We start from the raw sequence: 23,412 nt of genomic DNA, 5'->3' as shown, positions 1-23,412 counted from the left end.
CTGGATGGCTCCCCTGGTGGTAAAGAGGAAAGATACAGTAGCAAGATGGAGAGGTTCAGCCGGGGATACTCCAGGCACTTAGAGGTGGCAGGAGAGGGCTAGCTCTGGGGTGGCTTAGGCAGAATTGATATTTAAACCTAAAGTGCATTGGAGCTACTGCAAACAAAGAGCAGGTGACAGTTTTGCAGGGGGTCAGACTGTAGAACTTATCCTAAAATGCCTATTTTTAAAAGTGTTTTTTGTCTTTGGAAACTTAAAATTCCTTAAACAAAAAACCACATGAATTGCATTAATAGAAACATGCCTAAAATAGCAGTCATATATAACACAGCAAAATCCCTTCTTCTGGTTTTGTAATCATTTGTGAAAAGGAAGGACATGGGAAAACATGAACTAACAAATCCCTTTGGCCTCTTTAGAGGGCTCAAAACACAGAATTGTTCTTTACCATTTAACCCCCTTGGGACTCTTAGGACATCCTCTGTGTGCACATTTGACACCCCCCAACCCACCCCAGACTAAACTTTTCAAGCACAAGGGCCACAGTAAGGATGTTTTTCTGATTCCAGCTCCTGGTAAAGTGCCTGTCATGCAAAAGAGGTGTCACTAATATTTCCTGATTCAAATATATTTGACCCCTTGAACTATATATCTTAAGTGAATTCTGTACCTTCCATTTCCCTAAAGTATTGGCAACTTTTCTCAGGTACTACAGAGTAGAATTAATATTATTGTTAATTAAAAGTGGTAGAGGACTTTATGACTCATATCATATTGGATTTCATTTTGTTATTAAGTAGTTTCTTTGCCAAGGAATTCTCCCTGTGAAATTAATTACATACCTAGTTAGTCCATATTTCTATTGAAACTGAAGCTGTAAAGAAACCTTTACCAAAGAGGAAGAGTCAAAATTTTTAGACTGCTGATTGATGTGTTTTCCATAGCTTATGGAGTTGCCTGAGTTGGAACTGGAAAGGTTCTAAAACTCATGTAGCCTGGGGGTGTATGACAATCTAATGGAGATAACTGCTAGGCTGAGTCTAGGTCCCTGAGAAGATGCATGGTGATCAAGGAGCCGTGCTGGCTGTGGAGAGGTGGCATGACCACAAGCAGGCAATCTGTTTGCCAACCTGAATTCAACTCCTTACTGTGCAGATAAGGAAACTTATGTCTAGATAAGAAGAGGAACTTGCTCAGGGTCACCTTGTTGCTGTGTGACAAAGCTGACTGTGACTTACAAGTCAGACATAAATCCAAGAGGAAGAAAGGGTCAGAACCGATGTATCTTCATTTCTCCCAAAGGACATTCTGTTCAGAGCCACTGTTGGAATCTGTGTTGCACCCTTGTATTTTTCTCGACCTGATTTAGCAATCTCAGGAAGAAAACATGCTGTGTTTTGCAAATGTGTGCAAGTAACAAACCTGTTCATTATGTCCTAGGCAGACTCATTGCACATGCATCAGAGCAGGTGGCAAAATGCAATCATTCAGGATTGGAATGAAAAGTGTTTCATACTTAGTTGCTTATGAGAAATTCAGTACTAGAATTAAAATGCCTTCCTGTCCCAGGTGCAGTATAATTGTTCATTTTTCATAATAAAACTTTGCTTAGAGAAAAATGCTTAGATCTCTGAGATGTTGATTTAATATCTCTCTCTTTTCTTTTCTTCTTTTTCTTCCTTTTTTTTGTTTCATTATTTCTCATTGCAGGAAAAAGTAGAATATGCCTTCCTGATTATTTTTACAGTCGAGACCTTTTTGAAGATTATAGCATACGGATTATTGCTACATCCTAATGCTTATGTTAGGAATGGATGGAATTTACTGGATTTTGTTATAGTAATAGTAGGGTAAGTCACTTCTATTTTGGGGAAATGTTTATTTGGAAAATGGGCACTGGGGGAAAATAGTTAACACAGCGTTTGAGGAAATATGGCTCCTCTTTTATGCTCGTGAGCACAGCAGAAACCTGCCAGGAGTTCTTTTAAGACCGGTGATGTTGCTATTAATCTCTCGGCAGAGATTGTTTTCCCCTCTTCAGCAATGTGTTCAGCTCCACAAATAGGTCAGTTCTGTCACTGATAAGAGTCAAATGAGCAGCGCTTTCAATACTTTGCACTTTGTTAAGTGGAAGGAAGAAGAAGAAGGGTGGGAGGGAAGAAGGAGGAAGGAAGGAAGGAGTAACAAAACGTGCATGATGGTGTACTCTGGTATTTAAAATTCCTTGAGCAAGGCTATACATTTTTTCTGCTGTCTTGTGGGAAATACTCCGGCATGCTACTATCCCATTTTAAATAACAAAATTTAATGCCAGATATCTGACGTGAAATGAAATAAGACAGAAAAAAAAAAAAACAAATGAAACTTTGAGATCTGAAAAATATAATATCTGAAATGAAAAATTCATTGAATTGGCTTAACAGCAGGTTAGGCAATAGAAGGAAAAAAAATCGGGGAACTTGAAGACATAGCAATAATAGGAAAAATAATGATGGAGAAAAAATCTACAGCACCTCAGTTACTTCTGGAGCAATATCAAGTAGTCTAACGTGTATTTTAAGTCCCAGAAAGAGAAGAGAGATAAAAAAAAATTGCCAATATAATGGTCCCAAATTTTCCAAATATGATGAAAAAAATATACTCACAAATCCGAGACACTCAGTGAAGCCCAAGCAAAATAGGCATGAAGAAAAATCACACCAAGGTTACATCATCATAAAATTTTTAACAACCAAAGGTAAAAGGAAACTCTTAAAAGCAGACAGAGAAAAAAGGTATTACAGACTTCTCGTTAGCAAGCCAGAAGATATTCAAGAGGCATCTTAAAGTACTTCAGGAAAATTGCAACCTAGGATTCTTATTCAATGAAAATATATTTCAAAATTGAACTCAAAATGAAAATTTTTTTCATTCAAACCAAACCTGAGAGAATTCATCAACAGTAGAACTGCCCATCAAGATACATTAAAGGAAATTCTTCAGGCTGAAGGAAAATGATACCAGATAGAAATTTGAATCTACACCAAAGAAATGAAGAGTACCAGAAAGGGGACATATATGAGTAAATACAAAAACATGTTTTCTCATTTTAAATTCTCTTTAGAGACAATTGATCATTTAAAGCAAAATAATAACAATGTATGATGAGGTTTTTGGCTTCTGTTAGAAGTAAAATATATGACAACAGTAGCACAAATGACAGAAACAGGGCACTAGTCACATTCTATTGAAGAGTTCTCATACAGTAGAGGGAGTGATACAGTATTACTGGAAGGTACTCTGTGGTCAGTTAAAGATGTATATTGTAAATTCAAGAGCATGTGTTGTCAGACTGTCCTGCAGACCAAATCTGGTTCACTGCCTGCTTTTTTATGTCACATTGATAAAGAATTTTATCTGATGTCGTATTCTTTTTAAATTGTGGTAACATATATATGACATAAAATTTCCCATCTCAACCACTTCCAAGCATACTATTCAGTAGTATTAATTGCATTCACAATGTGGTGCTACCGTCACCACCATCCATTACCTAAACATTTTCATAACCCGAAATTAAAACTCTATAGGGGAATATCCTATTCCTCCTCTAGCCCACCTCTGGTAACCAGTAATTTGTTTTCTCTCTCCATGAATTTGCATATTCTAGTTATTTCAAGTAAGTGAAATCATACAGTAGTTCTTTTGTGTTTAGCTTACTTCACTTAATTGATGTCTTTAAGTTTCATGCCTTTATAAGGCTATATAAATTCCATTGTATGCATATGTTACATTTTGTTTATCCTTTCATCTGTTGATGAACAGTTGAGCTGCTTTCACTTTTTGGCTACTGTGAATAAAGCTTCTGTGAACATGGTATACAAATATCTGTTCGAGTTCTTTTGGATATATACCTAGAAGGTGGGGTTGCTGGATCACGTGTTAATTCTGTTCTTAACTTTCTGAATAACTGCCAAACCATTTTCCACAGTGGCTGCATCATTTTACATTCCCACTAACAATGTCTTATGGTTCCTATTTTTCTTCAATCTTGCCAATACTTGTTCTTTTCTCTCTTTTTTTTTCTATTAATAATAACCATACTGGTGGGCATGAAGTGATAACTCATTTGGTTTTTATTTGCACTTCCCTAACGGCTAACTATGTTGAACATCTTTTCCTATGCTTGTTGGCTATTTGTGTGTTTTTGGAGAAGTGTCATTTCGGTCCTTTGCCCATTTTTTAATTGGGTTATTTGTCTTCTTGTTATTGAGTTGTAGCTACTATTTATATATTCTGGATATTAAACCCTTCTCAGATACACAGTGTTAGGGTTTGCTAAAGCTGCCAGAATGTAGTATACCAGAAATGGATTGACTTTTACAAAGAGGATTTATTAAGTTACAAATGTACAATTCTGAGGCCATGAAAATGTCCAAATGAAGGCACCAACAAGGAGATATCCCACACAAGAAAGGCTGATTGTGTCTGGGTCTCTCTGTCATGTGGGAAGGCACGTGGCAACCTCTACTGGCCCTTTGGTTCTGGGTTTCATTGCTTTCAACTCCTGGTTCCAGTGGCCTTCTCTCTGAGCTTTCTCATTTGGCTTCTCTGGGGAGAACTCTGAATTTCATCTTTTAACTTAGCATCTCCAAACGTCTGTGTCCTGGTTTCATCTTTCTGCTTTCTGTTGGCTTTGAGCTCTCTCTCTCTTTCATAAGCTCTTTTAAGGACTTCAGTAAAACTAATTAAGGCCCACCTTGAGTGGGTGGAATCACATCTCCATGGAAATAATCTAATTGAAAGGTCCCACCCACCCCTAGGTCTGCCCCCACAGTATTGGATTAGAAGAATATAACTTTTCCAGTGTAGAGAACCAGCTTCAAACCAGCACATATGGTTTCCAAATATTTTCTCCTGTTCTGTGTTTGTCTTTTCACCTTCTTGATAAATGTTCTTTGCCCAAGTTTTTCATTTTGATGAGATCCAGTTTTTCTCCTTTTTCCTTTTGTTGCTTGAGCTTTTGGTGTAAGGTCTAAGAATCCATTGCCTAATATATTCCTGATGACATTACCCTCTGTTTTCTTCTTTTATGTAATTTAAGCACTTATATTTAGATTATTCATCTACTTTGAGTTAATTTTTGTATTTGGTATGAGGTAGGGTCCATTCTTTTGCATGTGGATATCCAGTTTTCCCAGTATATGTTGAAGAGTCTAGTCTTTCCCCGCTGAGTGGACTTGGCATCCTCATTGAAAGTCATTTGAGCATAGATAATGTGATTTTGTTTCTGAACTCTCAATTCTATTCCATGTATCTATAATCTGTCTTTGTGCCACTCCCACATTATTTTGGTTACTGTTAATTTGTAATAAGTTTTGAAATTGGGAAGTATGAATCTTCCAACTTTGTTCTTATTTCTCAACATGTGTTTGGCTATTTGGGGCCAATTTTCCTTCCATATGAAATTTTTTTTAATTACCAGTGTCTCCTTTTATTTCCTGTTATGACGGAGGACAGATTCTGATAATATCTATGTGAATAATTATATTGCCGCAAAGATAACAGTATTCGATGAGTTTCCAAATTCTGGATTGTTCAGGCCGGGAGATAAAGATGAGTGTTTCATGAGTTATAGGTAGGGAAAAGAATAAGGTGTCTAGAAAATAGCATAGTAAAGCACCAGCATTAATCTAAACAGAACTACAATATTTCTTTATCAGTTCATTTAATTCTAGGTACTTAATTCTTGTTTTACTTGTTCTTGTATTAGCAACCTTGTTAACCTATCTGCCTCTTCACTAGAATTCTGGAAATCTTGATTCTGTCCAGTGGTACGCTTCCAAAGTTATTTAAGAAATATCATTAGTAGCTGGTGCCTCAGAGAGCTTGGTCTAATACTTTTCATTGGTCTCTGAGATAATCCTTTTTGTTGAAGATGAAATACGCAGTCCTATAGTTGATTGCATGTGTTTTCACGGCAGTGTCAGAATAAAAATTATCTTTGAATCTTGGAGATGGTGGGAAGGCAGAGCACTCAAAGGGTTTAGGGGTAGCCTTCTGCCATGTCCTCAGAGTCCTTAGCAGTTGCCTTTAGATCTTGTTCTTATTACCAAAACCAGAACAGTAAGCAAAAACTGAGAGAGTGGTGGCTTTTCTTTTCCTTTTCCTTTTCCTTTCCTTCTTTTTCCTTCCTTTCTTCCTTTACTTCTCTAAAAAACAGGACCCATCTGTGTACTGCTTCCAGGAGACTCACTTTAGACCCAAGGACAAAAATACGTTGAAAGTGAAAGGTTGGGATAAGATATTTCGTGCAAACAACAATCAGAAAGGAACAGGAGTAGCCATACTAATAGCCAACAAATTAGACTTCAAATGTAAAACAATTAAAAGAGGCAAAGAAAGACCCTATGTACTAATAGAAGGAGCAATTCAAAAGAAAACATAACAATCATAAATATTTATGCACCAAGCCAGCATGCTCCAAAATACATGAGGCAAACACTGACAACACTGAAGGGAGAGGTAGACACCTCTACCATAATAGTTGGGGACTTCAATTCCCTGCTCTCATCAATGGATAGAACGTCTAGACAGAGGATCAATAAGGAAACAGAGATTTGAATAATGCAACAAATGAACTAGACTTAACAGACATTTACAGAACATTACACCGTACAAAAGCAGGATACACATTTTTCTCAAGTGTTCATGGATCATTCTCAAGGATAGACCATATGCTGGGACACAAAGCAAGTCTCAATAAATTAAAAAAAACTGAAATCATACAGAACATTTTCTTGCATCATAATGGAATGAAGTTGGAAATCAGTAATAGGCAGAGGGCCAGAAAATTCACAAATTTAAATAATAGTCTTAAACAACCAGTGGATCAAGGAAGAAATTAAAAGAGACATCAGTAAATATCTTGAGGCAAATGAAGATGGAACCACAACGTATCAAAATTTATGGGATTCAGCAAAGGCAGTGCTGAGAGGGAAATTTATTGCCTTAAATGCCTATAATAAAAAAGAAAGAACAGAAATTAAATGTTTACGTGGAAGAACTAGAGAAAAAAACAGCAAGCTAACTCAAAAGCAAACAAAAGGAAAGAAGTAACAAAGAGCAGAAATAAATTAAATTGAGAATATGAAAATGAGAAATTCAACAAAGCCACCAGAAGTTGGTTCTTTGAGAAAATCAGTAAAACTGATGGACCCTTATGTAGGTTGACCGAAAAAAAAAAAAAGAGAGAGAGAGAAAGATGCAAATTAATAAAACTAGAAATGGAAGAGGAAGCATAACTATTGAGCCTGCAGAAATGAAGGTAATAAGAGGGTACTGTTAACAACTATATACTAATAAATTAGACAATGTAAGTGAGATGAATGACTTGCTAGAAAGGCATGAACAACCAACATTGACCCAAGAAGAAATAGAAAATCTCAACAAATCAATCACAAGTAAAGAGATTGAATCAGAATCATCAAGAAACTCCCCAAAAGAGCTAGAGAAGTGACAGAAGAATGATTGGGAGAGCGATTCCAGGGTGTAAGTGACCTGGAGTGTCTTCAATACCACATAGAGAGGCCTTGGTTGAAAAAGCAAAAGAACTGAGATGCAGAGAACCTGAGACCTTCTAGCTAGTGCACACAGCCTAGCGCACCCTTTTCCAAATGGAGACCCAGAGCTGTCGGGAGTGCACAGGCAGGGAGATAAAGATGAAGAAGTAAGCAAAACCATATTTCTTAAAAGTACTACCCTCGCAGGCACCGCCTCCACCCCTGCCCCCGCCCTGCGACCCATGTCTCCTCCGACACCCCACACACCTGAAGCCGGTCACTCATAGTCCCATCACAGTCCAACCACCCCCTCATCCCGTCTCTCCTCCCTGCTCATTCCCACCCACACCCCCACCCTGTCCCAGCCTGACCCACCTCTCCTGTGCAAGGGCATGGTCTCGCTGTGCCCTCTCTGAGATCCAAGTACCCATGTCCAGACCTCAACCCCCACTTCTGCTCCCTGCCCCCTGCAGGCAGTCACCAGTGCATCCAGGCTGCAGGTGCTCACCTTCATACCTGGGCCACACCCACACCCAGCCCATACAGTCGCTGAGCCCCGCCCAGCCCACCCTGAGCTCTACCTCGTACATCAGATTCTGGCCACCTAGACACATGCAGGTGCACGTGCCCATGCACATCGTGCTCGCTCAGCTCTGGGTAATCACTGACACATGCATCTGGGCCACACCCGCCCCCAGTCCATTCAAGCACAGTCCCACCCCACTGCCCCTGAGCTCTGCGCTCATGCATACCAGTTCTCTACCCACTAAACCCATGCACACTGGCACAGTCACATCCTCCCTGCCAGGCACGCACATATCTGTGCCCTGACCTCTTGACCCCTGCACCCCAACACCCCTGCCCCTTACACGTGCACCCTTGCCCCACCCCATGGCACAAGTGCCCTTCTCCCACACCTGGCAGGGACATTTGTGTGCATCTGTGCTACATGGACTCTGCCCTGCAAGTGGGCACCCGTACCCTGCCTCCCCCTTCTCCCACGCCACACCCTCCTCTGGTGCTCCAGGGTCTGCCTGAGCTGCACCCCACCTCCACGGCCCCTGCACTGCACCTCTGCAACCCTGCAGCCTGCACCCCATGCTCACAGGCAGCAGCATAGAGCCCCCAACCCGTGCATATACTTGCACCAACTCTTCATTGCACTGTTGTGCTCCTCCCCATGCCCTGCATCCTGTTCCATACCCATCCCGCAAATACAAAGCTTTAGCCTACTGAAGGAAATCAACTTCCAAAGTTAACCCTATAAAGATACTTAAATGCCCGGAAGACAACAAAAGATCCCTAACCATATAACAATGCAGACAGATGGGTGAACAGTTAGCTAATGAGTTAAATTAATTGTAAGAGAATAAATGGAAGTGAAGGTGGTTCACTAGTAGGTTTATAAGTAATATTACCATATTGAAGGTGAACATGATTGAAAGGGGTTGTATAGATTCATGTGTCCCACCAATTACAAATATGAAGATGTTCTTGCATGAACAAGGCGTGAAAAGAGTGTATAATTTCGGGGTATCGGGTAAAAATGCTATTGCATGCTATGGGCTGTGTTTAACAGGAAAACATCAATAGAACTTAGCAATACCAGGGGTACATAATAGGGGGAGGTACAAAAGTTAGGGTGAGGTTTAGATTTTCTGTTTGTTCAGTTGTGTTTTTTTTGGCTATCTTTATCTTGGGAATGATGAAATTATCTAAAATTGATGGACTGTGGACTTTGGATGTTACACACGAGGCCCAGTAGATGGAGGTTGCTGAAAGATGCACTGACTGAGAAGTAGACTGGAAAATGATAGTGTATACTTAGGATCGAACATTGTGCTGCTACAAAAAAGGAGCGAAGTTGTGAGGCATGCAGTGATTTGAATGAACCTGTGGGATGTGGTGAGGCAAAACTAGTCAGAAACAAAAGAGCAAATATTATATGATCTCATTTAGAAAATACTTATAAGAAAACTGGGGCCTAGATTATAGATCATAGCAGTCACATTTAGTCCAGAGTGGTTATTGTTATTTCTAGATTTTGAAGGGCTCTTTTATTTATGTATAACCTGGTATTTAGAGATAAGAATGAAGCCAATCAAGTCAGGATTAAGGTAACTTATAATACAGGGGGAAGGAAGACATTACCTTTCTTTTAGAACTTCACCTACTTTTTTGAGACCAAAGGAAGAAAGGTTTATTTTGTCCAGAACCTAAATTTTCTGTAACACATAACCTAACTCAACCTGTCTGGAGAGATCATTTAAACAATCCAAACACAGGGAGCTCAGAATAAGATTGAGACCTTTAATCCTGTATAGTTTAAATTAATGCCTGGATACATCCCAAAATATACTAAGCAGATAAAAAAATATATATTAGCAAAGTCCCTTGAAGGATGAGAGAAAAATTATGAAACTATTAAACTTTACCACTGGGGAAACCCCAGATGCTGTGTCAAACATTAAGGTACATCCAAAACACTAGGCCAAACCCTTGATCTTGAGGTGTCCCCTTGTGAAGGTTATGTCTGTAGCAAAGAAGCTTAACGTACCTATAGGTGTGTCTAAGAGTCACCTTCAGAGGATCTCTCTTGTTGCTCAAATGTAGCTTCTCTCTCTCTAAGCCCACTCTGCAAGTGAAATCATTGCCCTACCCCTTATATGGAACATGATGTCCAGGGATAAAAGTCACCCTGGAGACATGGGAGATGACTCCCAGGGATGAGCCTGGCCTTGGCACCATGGAATCAACAATCCCATCCTGAAAAAAACTGGAAAAAGTGTAATAAATAAGGAATCAGTGGCTGAGAGGGTTCAAATAGAGTCGAGAGACTACACTGCAGGTCACTCTTATGCAAGCTTCAGTTAGACATTGCTACTATCCTAACTTGGCAAACCCCAACCAAAACCATTCCTGCCAATCCTAAAGAATATCTAGGGCATTATATAAGATTCTGCAAAGGTTCCATGCATGAAGTTAACTCTCCAGAAAACTGCAACCTCCAAATGGGTCCCTGGACCAGATAAATCCTGAAATGCAGTGGGGCCAGCCTTTCCACAACATCAACTAGTTCCACCCACCTGTCCCATATGATTAACAGCCTCTTCCAACGTGAAAAAGTTAAAATGGGCATAGCCCAAATACCCCTAAAGAGTGGGAGAAAGATCAAAGGTGATGGTGGAGTTATATAGAGAAGGTCGGGTTTAAGAAATGAGTATGAGGGCTGCATCATTATATTGATATTTCTTTTAGCCTCCAGTACCTTAGAGCAGCTAGAAATAAAAACCTAAAATTGTGGAATTGTAACCCCTACCAAACTCTGAAATCTGTTCTACAACTAATTGCTATGATGTACTTTGAAATTTATTGCTTTTTGTATATGTGTTATATTTCACAATAAAAAGAAGTTAAGAAAAAAGAAGCTCTCAAAAATGAAAGTCCAGGACCAGGTGGCTTCACATGTGAATTCTACTAAGTATTCAAGACAGAATTAGTACCAATCCTGCTCAAACTCATCAAAAAAATTGAAGAGAAGGAAAACTACCTAACTCATTATATTAAGCCAACATCACCCTAATACCAAAGCCAGACAAAGATACTACAAGAAAAGAAAAACAGACCAATCTCTTTAATGAATATAGATGCAAAAATCCTCAATAAAATACTTGCAAATCCAATCCAGCAGCACATTAAAAGACTTATACACCACGGCCAAGTGAGGTTTATCCCAGGTATGCAAGGCTGGTTCAACATAAGAAAATAAATTACTGTAATACACCATATCGGCAAATCAAAGCAGAAAAACCATCTAATCATCTCAGTTGATACAGAAGAGGCATTTGACAAAATTAAACAACCTTTCTTGATGAACACACTTCAAAAAATAGGAATAGAAGATAACTCCTTTCAACATGTTAAAGAGGATATATGAAAAACCCACAGCTAACATCCTTATTGGGGAAAGACTGAAAGCTTTCCCCCTAAGATCAAGAACAAGACAACAATGGCCACTGTCACCATTGTTAGTCGACATTGTGCTGGAAGTTCTAGCCAGAGCATTTAGACAAGAGAAAGAAAGGCATTTGAATTGGAATGGAAGAGACGTAAAACTCTGAATGTTTGCAGATGCAATGATACTAGCAAAAAATGTACAGCAAAGCTACTAGAGCTAATAAATGAATACAGCTAAGTGGCAGGGTGCAAAATCAACACCACAAAAGCAGTAGTGTTTCTGTACACTAGTGATGAGCAATCTGAGGAGGAAATAAAGAAAAAAAATCCATTTAAAATAGCAACCAAAAGAATCAGATATTTAGGAATAAATTTAAATACGAATATAAAAGACCTATACTTAGAAAACTATAAGAAATTGCTAAAAGAAATCATGGAAGACCCAAATAAATAGGAGGGCATACTGTGTTCATGGATTGGAAAACTAAGTATGGTTAAGATGTCAGTTCTACCCAAACTGATTTTTAGGTTCAATGCAATACCAGTTAAAACCCTAACAATTTGCTTTCAAGAAATGAAAAAAAAAGAAAGTTTATTGGGTTAGACAGGGTGTCCCAAATAGCTAAAAATATCTTGAGAAAGAAAAATGAAGTGGGAGGTCTCACACTGCCTGACTTTAAAGCATTTTATGAAGCTATACTAAAACAGCATGGACTGACATAAAGATAGAGATACCGATCATGGAATCATATTGGATATTCAGAAATAGATCCTCTCATCTGTGGACAGCTAATCTTTGGATAAGGCAGTCAAACCAACCCATCTGGGACAGAACAACCTCTTTCATATGGTGTTTGGAGAACTGGTTGTCCATATGCAAAAGAGTGAAAATAATCCATATCTTATACCCTGTACAAAAATTAACTCAAAATGGATGGAACACGTAAACATTAGAGCTAAGACCATAAAACTGTTAGAAGAAAGTGTAGGGAAATACCTCATAAAACTTGTAATAAGATGCAGTTTCCTAGACCGTATACCCAAAGCATGAGCATTGTAAAAAGAAATAGATAAATGGGATCTCCTCAAAATTAAGCATTTTTGTGCATCAAAGAACTTTGTCAGGAACGTAAAAAGGTATCCTGTGCAATGGGAGACAGTATTTGGGAACTGCGTATTAGATAAGGGTTTAGTATTCGTAATATATAAAGGATTCTTCAACTCGAGAACAAAAACGCAAAGAACCCAGTTAAAAAATGGGCAAAAGACATCAACAGACACTTCTCAGAAGAAGAAATACCAATAGCTAAAAGGCACACGACAAGGCTCAACTTCATTGGCTATTAGGGAAATGCAATGAAAGCCACAATGAGATATCATTTGACACCCACTAGAATGGCCGTTATCAAAAAACAGAAAATGACAAGTGCTAGAGAGGATGTGGAGAAAGAGGCACACTTATCCACTGTTGGTGGGAATATAAAATGGTACAACTGCTCTGAAAGGAAGTTTGGCGGTTCCTCATGAAGCTAACTATAGACTTGCCATATGATCCAGGAATCCCATTGGTAGGCATATATTCAGAGGAACTGAAGGCAAGGACGCAAACGGACATTTGCACACTGACGTTTATAGCAGCATTATTTCCAATTGTCAAGAGATGGAAACAGCTCACATGTCTGTCAATGGAGGAGTGGCTAAACAAGCTGTGGTATACACATATGATGGAATACTATGCAGCTGTAAGACAGAATCAAATCATGAGACTTAACAATGTGGATTAACCTTGAGAACATTATGCTGAATGAAATTAGCCAGGAACAAAAAGACAAATACCATATGGTCTCACTAATATGATCTAACATTAATGAGTATACTTGGAGAATTGACGTTAAGAACACAGAAGATAGAAATAGGGCAGAGATTGGGAATTTGGTGCTCAATAAATACATATTGTGCTACAGGACTGAGTGTAAAAATTCAGAGATGGATAGCACAATATTACCGATTGTAGTACAATAATTTAAGTACACTGAATAAAGCTGAATGTAAATATGGTTGAGTGAGAAGGGCTGGGAGCACGTATGAAACCAGAAGGAAAGATAGGATAGAGACTGAGACAGTATAACTTAGAAATGCCTAGAGTGAACTTTGATGGTGATTGAATGTACAAATATAAAAACGTTTTTGCATGAGGGAGAATTAATGAATGTCAATATTGCAAAGTGTTGAAAATGGATGGTATGGGGGGGGAAGTACAATTAATGCAAGCTAGGGTCTGTTGTGAACAGTAACATTGTAGCTTCCACTGAATGTAACAAAGGTATTATGCCAAAATTAAATGTCAACAGGCAGGGAGTATGGGGGAGGGGTATAGATTCTTTGTGAAAGAAAAGGAAGTGTCTTCCTGTAGATAACGGAAGCGAAAGCATGCCTCTTTATTTAGGTTGTATTATATGACGTTCAAATAAAACTCTTTAGAAATGAATAGAGAGAAACAAGTGCTAGAAAAAAATGTGGTGAAAGAGATGTACCTATTCACTGTCACTAGGGAAACTAAGAGGTACAGCTCCTAGGAGGACAATGTGGTGGTTCCACAGGAGGCTAGGGGCGGGGTTGCCATATGATCCTACAACCCTACATTGCTCAGCATGTACCCGGAGGAACTGCGTGTGGGAACACGAATGGACATTTGCACATTGGTGTTTATGGCAACAGTGTTCTCGATTCACATTGGATGGAGGTGACCTAAGGGTACAATGACTGAGGGAAGTTAGAAGGGACTGTGATGTATACATATAACAGACTACTGAGTGACAGCAAAGAGAGTTGTGATGTGCAATTAGGTGAATGAATCTTAAGGATTGCATATTGAATGAAATGTCGAAACAAAAAGGCAAATATTTTCATGCCTCAATCATGAGGACTAGCTATAATATAAAAACTTGGTGACTTGAAAGTCGAGAGCATGGGTTGTCATGTTGGGGCCTATTGTAAACGGTCTTAGATTATAAGCTCTTACAGCAGTCACATATATTCAGGCATTTTAACTGTTATTTCTAAATTCTGAGATACTGAGCTGTTTGTATATAACCTGGGCATTCCTAGAAACTTCGGGTATTTATATGACACCTGAGACTCAGAGTTAGAACTCAGTGCTATTCCAAACAGAAACTGTTAGAAAAGTTGAAAAAAGGATCAGATTTTGACTAGAGATATGAATGAAACTGATCTGGATAGGGCTGAGGTAGATCAGAATACAGAATAAAGGATGATATGATCCATATTTTAAAACTTCAACTTGTCTGTGAGACTAAAGGGAGAGATGTTTATTTGGTGCAAAATTTATATTTTAGGTAGTGCATTTCCTAATTTAACTTATATGGTCAGTTTAGTTGAACACCATAAGTACATGGAATCTTGAATAGAGCTAGAGATCTTGTTGGTTTGTCCAGGTTAGTTTGATGCCCTGATATATCCCAGAGCAATTTGGCAGGGAATAAAGAAGTATTTGCAAAGTCCCTTTGAGGGTCTGGGGAGAAAGGAGGAAATATTCAACTTCTCCATTTAGATCATTCTTGATATTCTTGCAAACATTGGGACCAACCAAATCAATAGGCTGAGCCCTTAATCTTGGTGTTTGCCACTATGAAACTTATTCCTGCAAAGGATAGGCTAAGCTTACTTAGAATTAGGCTTAAAAATTACCCCAGAGAATCTCTTTTGTTGCTCAGATGTGGCCTTTTGCTCTAAGCCAACTCTGCAGGTGAACTCACTGCCCTCCTCGCTACATGGGACATGACTCCCAGGGGTGTAAATCTCTCCCTGACTACATGGGACAGAACTCCTGGGATGAGCCAGGACCTGGCATCATGGCATTGATAAATCCTTCTTAATCAAAGGGGGAAAGAGAGAAAAGATACAAAATAAAGTTTGAGTGGCTGTGAGATTGCAAACAGAGTCAAGAGATTATCCTGCAGGTTATTCTTATGCATTTTGTACATAACCCTTTTTAATTTATGGTGTATTGGAGAGGCTGGAGGGAAGTACCTGAAAGTGTTGAGCTGTGTTCTAGTGGCCTTGGTTCTTGAAGACAATTGTATAATGATATGACTTTTACAATGTGACTGTGTGATTGTGAAAATCTTGTGTCTGTCGCTCCTTTTATCCAGGGTATGGACAGATGAGTAAAAAAATATGGATTAAAATAAATAAGTAATAGGGGGGAAAAGGGGTAAAATAAATAGGGACGTTTGAAATACTAGTGTTCAATGAGAGGGAGGGATAACGGGAATGGAATGTATGAGTTTTTTCTTTTTCTTTTTTTTTTTGAAGTGATGTAAATGTTCTGAAAATGATCATGGTGATGAATATAGAAGTTTGTGATGATTTTGTGAGCCATTGATTGTACACCATGCTTGGTGTGAATGTGTGAAGATGCCAATAAAAATATTTTTTAAAAACCCCAGCTAAACCTAGATTAAAATCCAGCAACTATCAGTTGTATTAAAAAACTATGATCCAAGACTATAGTGTGTACAAGAAATTTATTCTAAATATAAATATACAGGTAAATTAAAAGTAAAAGAACAAAAAATATACCATGTAAAAACTTAACAAAAGGAAAGTAGATAATATTTGACAAAGTGTACTTCAGGGCAAGAAATACTATCAGGGATAGAGAAATATCTTCCATAATGATAAAGGAGTCTTTTTCAAGAGGATGTAACATTACTAAATGTTTATTTACCTAATAACAGAGCTTCAAAATAAGTGAAGCAAAAACAGAACTGAAAGGAGTAAACAAATCCACAACTATAGTTGTGCATTTTAGTACTTTATTTTCTGTAATTGATAGAAAAACAGCATTTAGAGAAAAAAATCAGGATATAGAAGACTTCAACAATATCACTGATCAATTTGAATTAATTGACAGTTATAGAACACTCCATCCAACACAAGCAGAATATGCATTCTTTTCATATACATATGTAACATTCACCAAGGGAGACATAATTCTGGGATAGAAAACAAGTCTCAGTTTACATGGATTGAAATCATACGAAGTTATGTTCTCTGAACGAATTTAGCAATGTTTCTGAATAAAAGATAAATAGAAAAATCATATGTATCATTATATTAGCCATGAACAATTAGAAAGTGAAATTTAAAAAGATTACCTACCATTTGCTACAACATCAAAAACATGGAATATTTTGGGATAAATTTAACAAAATATTGCACTAAAAATTAAACAGCCTTGCTGAGAGTAATTAGAGAAGACTTAAATAAATGGAGTATTGTACCATATTATGGACTGGAAGACATATTGTTAGGATGTCATTCTTCCTCAAATTGATCTATAGATTGAAGATAATAACAAGTTAAATCCCAGTGAGATTTTTGTAGAAATTGATGAGCTTTTTCTGAAATTTATACAGGAATTAGAGAGGCTTTAGAATAGCCAAATAAATCTTTAAGAACAAAGCTGAAGGAATTATGCTACGCAGTTTTAAGGCTTGCTTTAAAATTACAGAAGTCAAGATAATGGTATTGGCCTAAGGAATAGACATATAGATTGATGAAGCAGAGTAGGGAGTGTAGAAATACACATGCACTTATGTGATCAATTGATTTTAGGCGAAGGTGCCTTCATAATTCAGTGGGTTGAGGAAAATTTTTAATACATGATGCTGGAACAACAGTTTACATGGGAAAAAGAGAATCTTTATTTTCAGATGATACTGTATACAAATAAAACTTAATAGACCTAAATGTAAAACACCTAAATGTTTTCAAGAGGAAATGCTTTTGACCTTGGGGTAGGTAGGTAAAGGTTTCTTAGACACAAAAGTACTGACCATAATAATTGTAAAACTGGCTTTTATCAAAATTGAAAACTTTTCTTCAGAAGATGATGGGAAGAGAATGAAAAGCAAGCCACAGCCTGGGAAAGAATATTCTCAATACATATAACTGACAAAGGACTTGTATTCAGAATTTGTAAAGAGCTCTTAAAACTCAAAAAGAAGGCAAACAACCCAATAAATAAATGAGCAAAAGACTTGAACAGATCTTCACAAAAGAAAATATATGTGTGAATGGTCAACAAACATGTGAAAAGATGCTCAACATCATTAGTTGTTAGAAATGCAAATTAAAGCCACAATAACATAGCAGCAAACACCCACTAGTATTACTAAATGCAAAAAAGACTGTTAACCAGGATGTGAAACAACTAGAACTCTCATACATTGCTTGTAGAAATGGAAAACGGTACAACCACTTTGGAAAACATTTCACCAGTTTCTTATAATGTTAAACATATATTTCCCATATGTCCTTAGTACCAATTTTCCTCTTAGGTATTTACCCAAAAGAAATGAAAACACATGTCCACCAAGGGACTTGTACATTGTGCTGTTCTGAATCTGTGGTGGACCCCAGAGCATTTCCTTTAATCCTCATTCATTATTGCTGGCTGGTTGCTTTTGATTGTTGCCATGGAGATGTAACCAACCCAACTGTGGGTGGTAACTTTTGATTAGATGACTTCCAAGGAGTTGTGACTCCACCCATTCCAGGTGGGTCTTGATTAGTTTAGAATTCTTTAAAACAGGAAACATTTTGGAGAGAGCCCCTTTAGAATGACGAGAGCCACGAAGAGAGCCCACGCAGCCAGAGACCTTTGGAGATGAAGAAGGAAAGCGCCCCCGGTGGAGCTGCATGAAACAAGAAGCCGGGAGAGAAAGCTAGCAGATGCTGACATGTTCACCATGTGCCTTTCCAGTTGAGAGAGAAACCCTGAACGTCATTGGCATTCTTGAACCAAGTTATCTGTCCCTGGATGCCTTAGATTGGACATTTCTATAGACTTGCTTTAATTGGGACAATTTCACAGCCTTAAAACTGTAAATCTGCACCTTAATGAATTTCCCTTTTTAAAAGCCATTCTGTTTCTGGTATATTGCTTTGCAGCAGCTAGCAAACTGGAACGTACATTACTGTTCATAGCAGCTGTATTCATACTAGAGAAAAACTGGAAACAATCCAAGTATTCATCAAAGGTGAATGGATAAACTCACTGTGATATAGTCAACAATAAACAGAAACAAGCTACTTATAAATGTAACAGCAGCACCAACGACTCTTTCTGACCCTGGCTTCTCTGTAATGGGATAGAGATAGTGTTCACTTGTTTTCAAGGGCATTGATAAAAAATGGGGATAAAAGACCATCAAGTGTACGTTGAAAATCACTGGTACTTTTAAAGCAATCTTAAGTCACCATTTGTCTAAATTATTTCCCTAACCCTTTAGGATAAAAATGCCTGTGGCTGCCACATTTCAGAAGTTTGAAATTTCTTTTACCCTTTGTGTGTGTGTGTGTTTGTGAAGCTGTGAACTTGTTGTGAAGGGAAGACTTCAAACTTTAGCCTTGCTACAGGGGCTTATAGTCATTAAAATGCTGTGCTAATGAAAGAAACCTGTCATAAGTTTGATATAGTTTCCCCATCATAACTAGGGACCCACCTTATGAAGCCTTGAAAAAGTAGAGACCTAGTTATTTTCCATCACTGTACTATTCCTAATTGCTGTACTTTTATGAGAACAAATGGATGATCTACAAATATCCCAGGATGACATGGCTATGCCCAATCAGGACTACAATCAGACCACCCTGTATTTTATGGAGTTAATTTCTCAGTGATCCAGAGGCATGCCACTGAGGGCAGATTTTCTGTTTTGGCTGCTAATTAAAGTTTAGAAACCTTTTCTTTGTTCCTGGGCCAATAATTTCTACAATCTGATTGGCCAGAGATGATTCTATTTGAAATGGGCAAACTTATGTTTGTTCTGAAAAATAGGCAACAATTCCAAAGAATAAATATTTATTTGAAGAAGCAAAAATAACTGTCAACTGAACAGATTGCATGAAAATAGCTTTATCCAAAAAACCCATCTGATAGTAAAAGAATTTACCATGGCTGCCAGATACAATATCATTAACATTTCAAAAGAGGAAATAATATTAATACCTTACCATAGGTTATTGCTTTTAGCCTCTTCAGAGCTTCTTAGCATCTATGATTTACATTATTCTCCTTGAGGATATCCCTATGAGGTTGAAAAGTGGGGGTTAGGGGGTGAGGAGAGGTTTCAGTGTTGCCAAAATAATAGCAAGTCCGTGACTGTATTAGAAATGAAATAGCATATCCATTAAGTTTTGGGATTTTGAAGACAATATTTATTCGTTGATTTATTCATGAAATATTTTTGAGTACTTCCTTGGATAGGGACTATTTTAAGCACTGGAGATACTACAATAAACAAAATCTTAAAATTTCTGCCCTTGTGGAGCCTACATTCTAGTGGGGTTAACAGTCTTCGACTCATTGTCACTTCACCACTGCTTGTGTAATCTTGGATAAGTTAATTGAGCTCATCAAGTTTTTTCCCTTATCTGTAAATGGTGTTAATAATAATTTCTGCTATGTAACATTTTGTAAGAATAGAGAGAATGTATATAAAGTACTTTAGCACCTGGGGAGCTCTCAAGAAATGGTAGCTCTGTGATTATCATTGTTGTTATTTCTGTTTGGGAAATTCCACTTGTCTCCATTGGATTCCTGATGAATCTTTTCTTCTGTAGGAGATGACTTACTTTAGGCTGCTCTTTTGACATGAAAACAGATGACATTAATCCCTGTTCTAAGTCATTTTAGATGTAGAATCATGTTCAAATTTCAAAGCCCATTCCTGCTTTTGCTTTGCTTTCCTTTTATTTAAGCAGCAGCCATAAGGAATTAGCCCTTGTACAGAAATAACTACCATGATCGTCCTGTTTCGTTTTCCTGGGTGACAGACTCTAACATTTCTTCCTCTGTTCTTCTTTCAGATTGTTTAGTGTAATTTTGGAACAATTAACCAAAGAAACAGAAGGCGGTAATCACTCTAGTGGCAAATCAGGGGGCTTTGATGTCAAAGCCCTCCGAGCCTTTCGAGTGTTACGACCACTTCGACTAGTATCAGGAGTGCCCAGTAAGCACTTTTTGTTTCCTAGAGTGAGGAGTTTGCTGATTTTTCTTTCTGGGTGGGAGGCAAAATTATATGCTACAAGCTGAGTTGCTGTTTACCAGTCAGGGGCTCAGCAGGTAACCATGTAGGCCTTTACAGTTTACAAAATACTTTGTAAACTGAGAAGGGGAGCAGGTAGCAATTGTCATCCTTTTGATTTTGTAGATGTGATATGTTTCTCTTTCAGAGAGACTAATAAATAAATAGTGGCATGAGACCTTGAGTTCAGTTCTTCTAAGACAATATGCTGCCATCATCTCCTCCTCATTCCCAGGCTTGCCCCCCTGAAAGTGATGGGTTATGTAGATGAGGGTGTCAGGGGGGTATACTGACTGCCTTTTCTCAAAGAGCAACAGGGGGCTGGACTTCTGAAAACTGCTTAGTTCTACCACTACTAGGAATTGTGCCTCTTGAGCTCTCAAAGAAGAGGTGAATATATCAGTTTCCTCATCCATAGATAAGGTATACTAGTCAGTGGCAGCCCCTAGTTTGCTCCTTGGTTCCTAGTGTCACACTTCCAGGGAAAGTTGAGCGCCGTATTGGTTGGGACAGATGCCCTGTCTATGCCCTAACCGGGAGCCATGGGACTCTTCTATAAAGAAGGTGGGTTTTTTTCCACTGGAATCTGCCGGGTTTGACCTCCCTTTGTTGGGGATCTCAGAAGGTAGAAGTCTTAACACCTTTCCAGGGAAGAGTCTTTCTGAGATTATTGCCTTCACACAACTGGAAGAAGGATATGGCACTGCAGATGTGCCTGTTTTTTACAACTCATAAGACCATCAGAAGAGCACAGATCTTTTTTTTTGCTTCTCCGGAAGTTCTTCATAAAATTGTATTAACGTTGTTAATGCTCAGAATATACCAACAATTCTCTGGGAAACAAAAAGCATTCCCAAATTTAACATTTTAATATGTAGGAACTAGTGTTTTATGCACACTTGTTTTTCCAGATGCTTCATTTATTTTCATTGAAAAAGATCAGCACAAGTCAAAAACCACAGAACTGTCTGGAAGTAATTGCAAAAATAGAAGTGCTTTGAAAATTACTGGCTTTGTTAAGTGTAATGTAATTAAATGAGAAGTTCAGTGAGTAAATATGCTCTTCCAGATTTAGTTGTTATAGCTTAATCTAATTTCAAAGTAACCATGTCATCTTTTTTTCCCCCAACGAGCAAATGACAGGACAGCCTGCCTGTGATATATTCTGTGAGCAGACAAAGTACATGCAAGTTTCTGGCTGGTTCAAATTCTCAGGACTCATATATGATATTTTGGCTCCATTGGTTAATGAAGTTTTTATGAATTAACTAGCACAGGGCTCCTAGAAACTCTTGACAGTGAGTTTTAAAATGAGTATTTCTTCCTTTCCTCCCCCCCAAAAAATCACTGTTTGGAATTTGGCAGAGAGCTGCATCTCACTCTCCCAGAAGTCAGCAAGGAGAAAGGGGGATCACAGTCTTATATGAGGACTTTAAGCCCATATTTTAACTTCCCTGTTGGGTAACATCCAAGTTTTTCATCAAACCCAAATGGGCTTTTGGGGCAGGGAAATCGGGGTTTCTGTGACATCCTGTTTCTAGGGCTGGTTGGCAGCTATGATCTGGCGATTTCTTCTTGAGTACCTGAAATTGTTTAAATTTCTTGGGAATATTTGAGTATTTATAGTTATCTAAGAATGTGTAGTCTCTTCTAAAAGAGAGTTCATGGTGTTCTATGAGACATGACTTTGTGTGTGCATGTGTGGGTGTATATATGTGTATATCCATTCAGTGAAATGTGTTTCACAACGTAGTATTTCAGACATTTGTGGGGTTCCTAACCACCCCCCTTCAGTTAGGTGATAAATGTTTCTCAGAGTCCTATAGGCCTCAATGTGAGGAAGACCCTTAAAGATCATCTGGTCCATCTGCATCATCTTTTAGATGAGGAAACTGAGGCCTGTTAAGATAGAGTGGCTTGTGCAAGTTCTCACAGCTAGAGGTGGCCAAGTGATCACATCCATGGTCTCCTCCTTCCTGCCCAGTGTTCTTTCTGTTACGTTCCACTGCCTTCTAGACTAGTGGCCCGTGACAAAAGCATCAACCTGCTGTGCACATTGATTATATACGCAAGAGCCTAACAAAATGAAAGTGTACATGTTCACATTTAAAATATAACTAGACAGCTTCATCTCATAAATTTGACCCATCTGAAATATTGTTACTCTAAACATAAAAATATTAGTTAAACATATGGCTCATGGCCAAAGAATTTAGAAGAGCTAATTTTTGGATGTTGATTTTGGATGGACCATCCATGTCTTAAAACAAAAACCTAAGTAGATTGGAGCAGATATTTTCTTTTCCATTTATTCCTTATAGGAGGCAGAAACATTAAAAAATCATCCCAATTGATCATTCTTTTCAAAAGAAACCATTTGAACCTTTAAATATCCAAAGGCAGCATCCAGGCTTCTGGTTATAATGAAGGTCTTGGAAAGACAGGATATTCTTCAGTCTGAAATCCTCTTGTCATTATTCCCTCCCCATCCTGTCCCTACCTCTTCCCGTGTACTTCTTATCATAGTGAACCTTTCTTTTTACTCTTGGTAAATATCCCTCTCTTTGCTTAGTGTATTCCAATTTTCTAATTCATTTACATGTCTCAGCTTCTTATATTCTTTCTTTCTTTGAATATATACTGGGGAAGTGAGAATATACCAGAAAAGGGGCAGTTTGAAGAAGGGAGAGACAATGGGGAGGGAAAGGACAAGAAAAAAGAGAAAAAAGTAAACCTCATGCAGAGCAGAAGGAGTAGTGGGAGAATGTGGGATAACAAACACGGGAATCAAGCAGCCT

At 38.2% G+C, this 23,412-nt stretch overlaps 1 protein-coding gene across 7 annotated transcripts in view; it reads left to right on the top strand.

Annotated features, from left to right (window-relative positions):
* Nucleotides 1–23,412, top strand: part of CACNA1D (calcium voltage-gated channel subunit alpha1 D) — a 413,019-nt gene that overhangs the window by 230,994 nt on the left and 158,613 nt on the right. For 6 of the 7 annotated variants that reach the window (XM_077128982.1, XM_077128983.1, XM_077128981.1 and 3 more), the window contains 2 exons: nucleotides 1,711–1,850; nucleotides 20,397–20,539. In XM_077128982.1, coding sequence (XP_076985097.1) covers nucleotides 1,711–1,850; nucleotides 20,397–20,539 — 283 coding nt within the window. Of the gene's footprint in view, nucleotides 1–739; nucleotides 1,570–1,710; nucleotides 1,851–20,396; nucleotides 20,540–23,412 lie in introns of those variants that run through there. The other variant, XM_077128986.1, reaches the window with a different exon arrangement.

The sequence above is a fragment of the Tamandua tetradactyla genome, chromosome 15 (assembly GCF_023851605.1).
Source record: "Tamandua tetradactyla isolate mTamTet1 chromosome 15, mTamTet1.pri, whole genome shotgun sequence".
NCBI classification, from domain to species: domain Eukaryota; kingdom Metazoa; phylum Chordata; class Mammalia; order Pilosa; family Myrmecophagidae; genus Tamandua; species Tamandua tetradactyla.
Note: the sequence above shows the minus strand (reverse complement) of the source record. Positions and strands in the feature narration are given on the sequence as shown.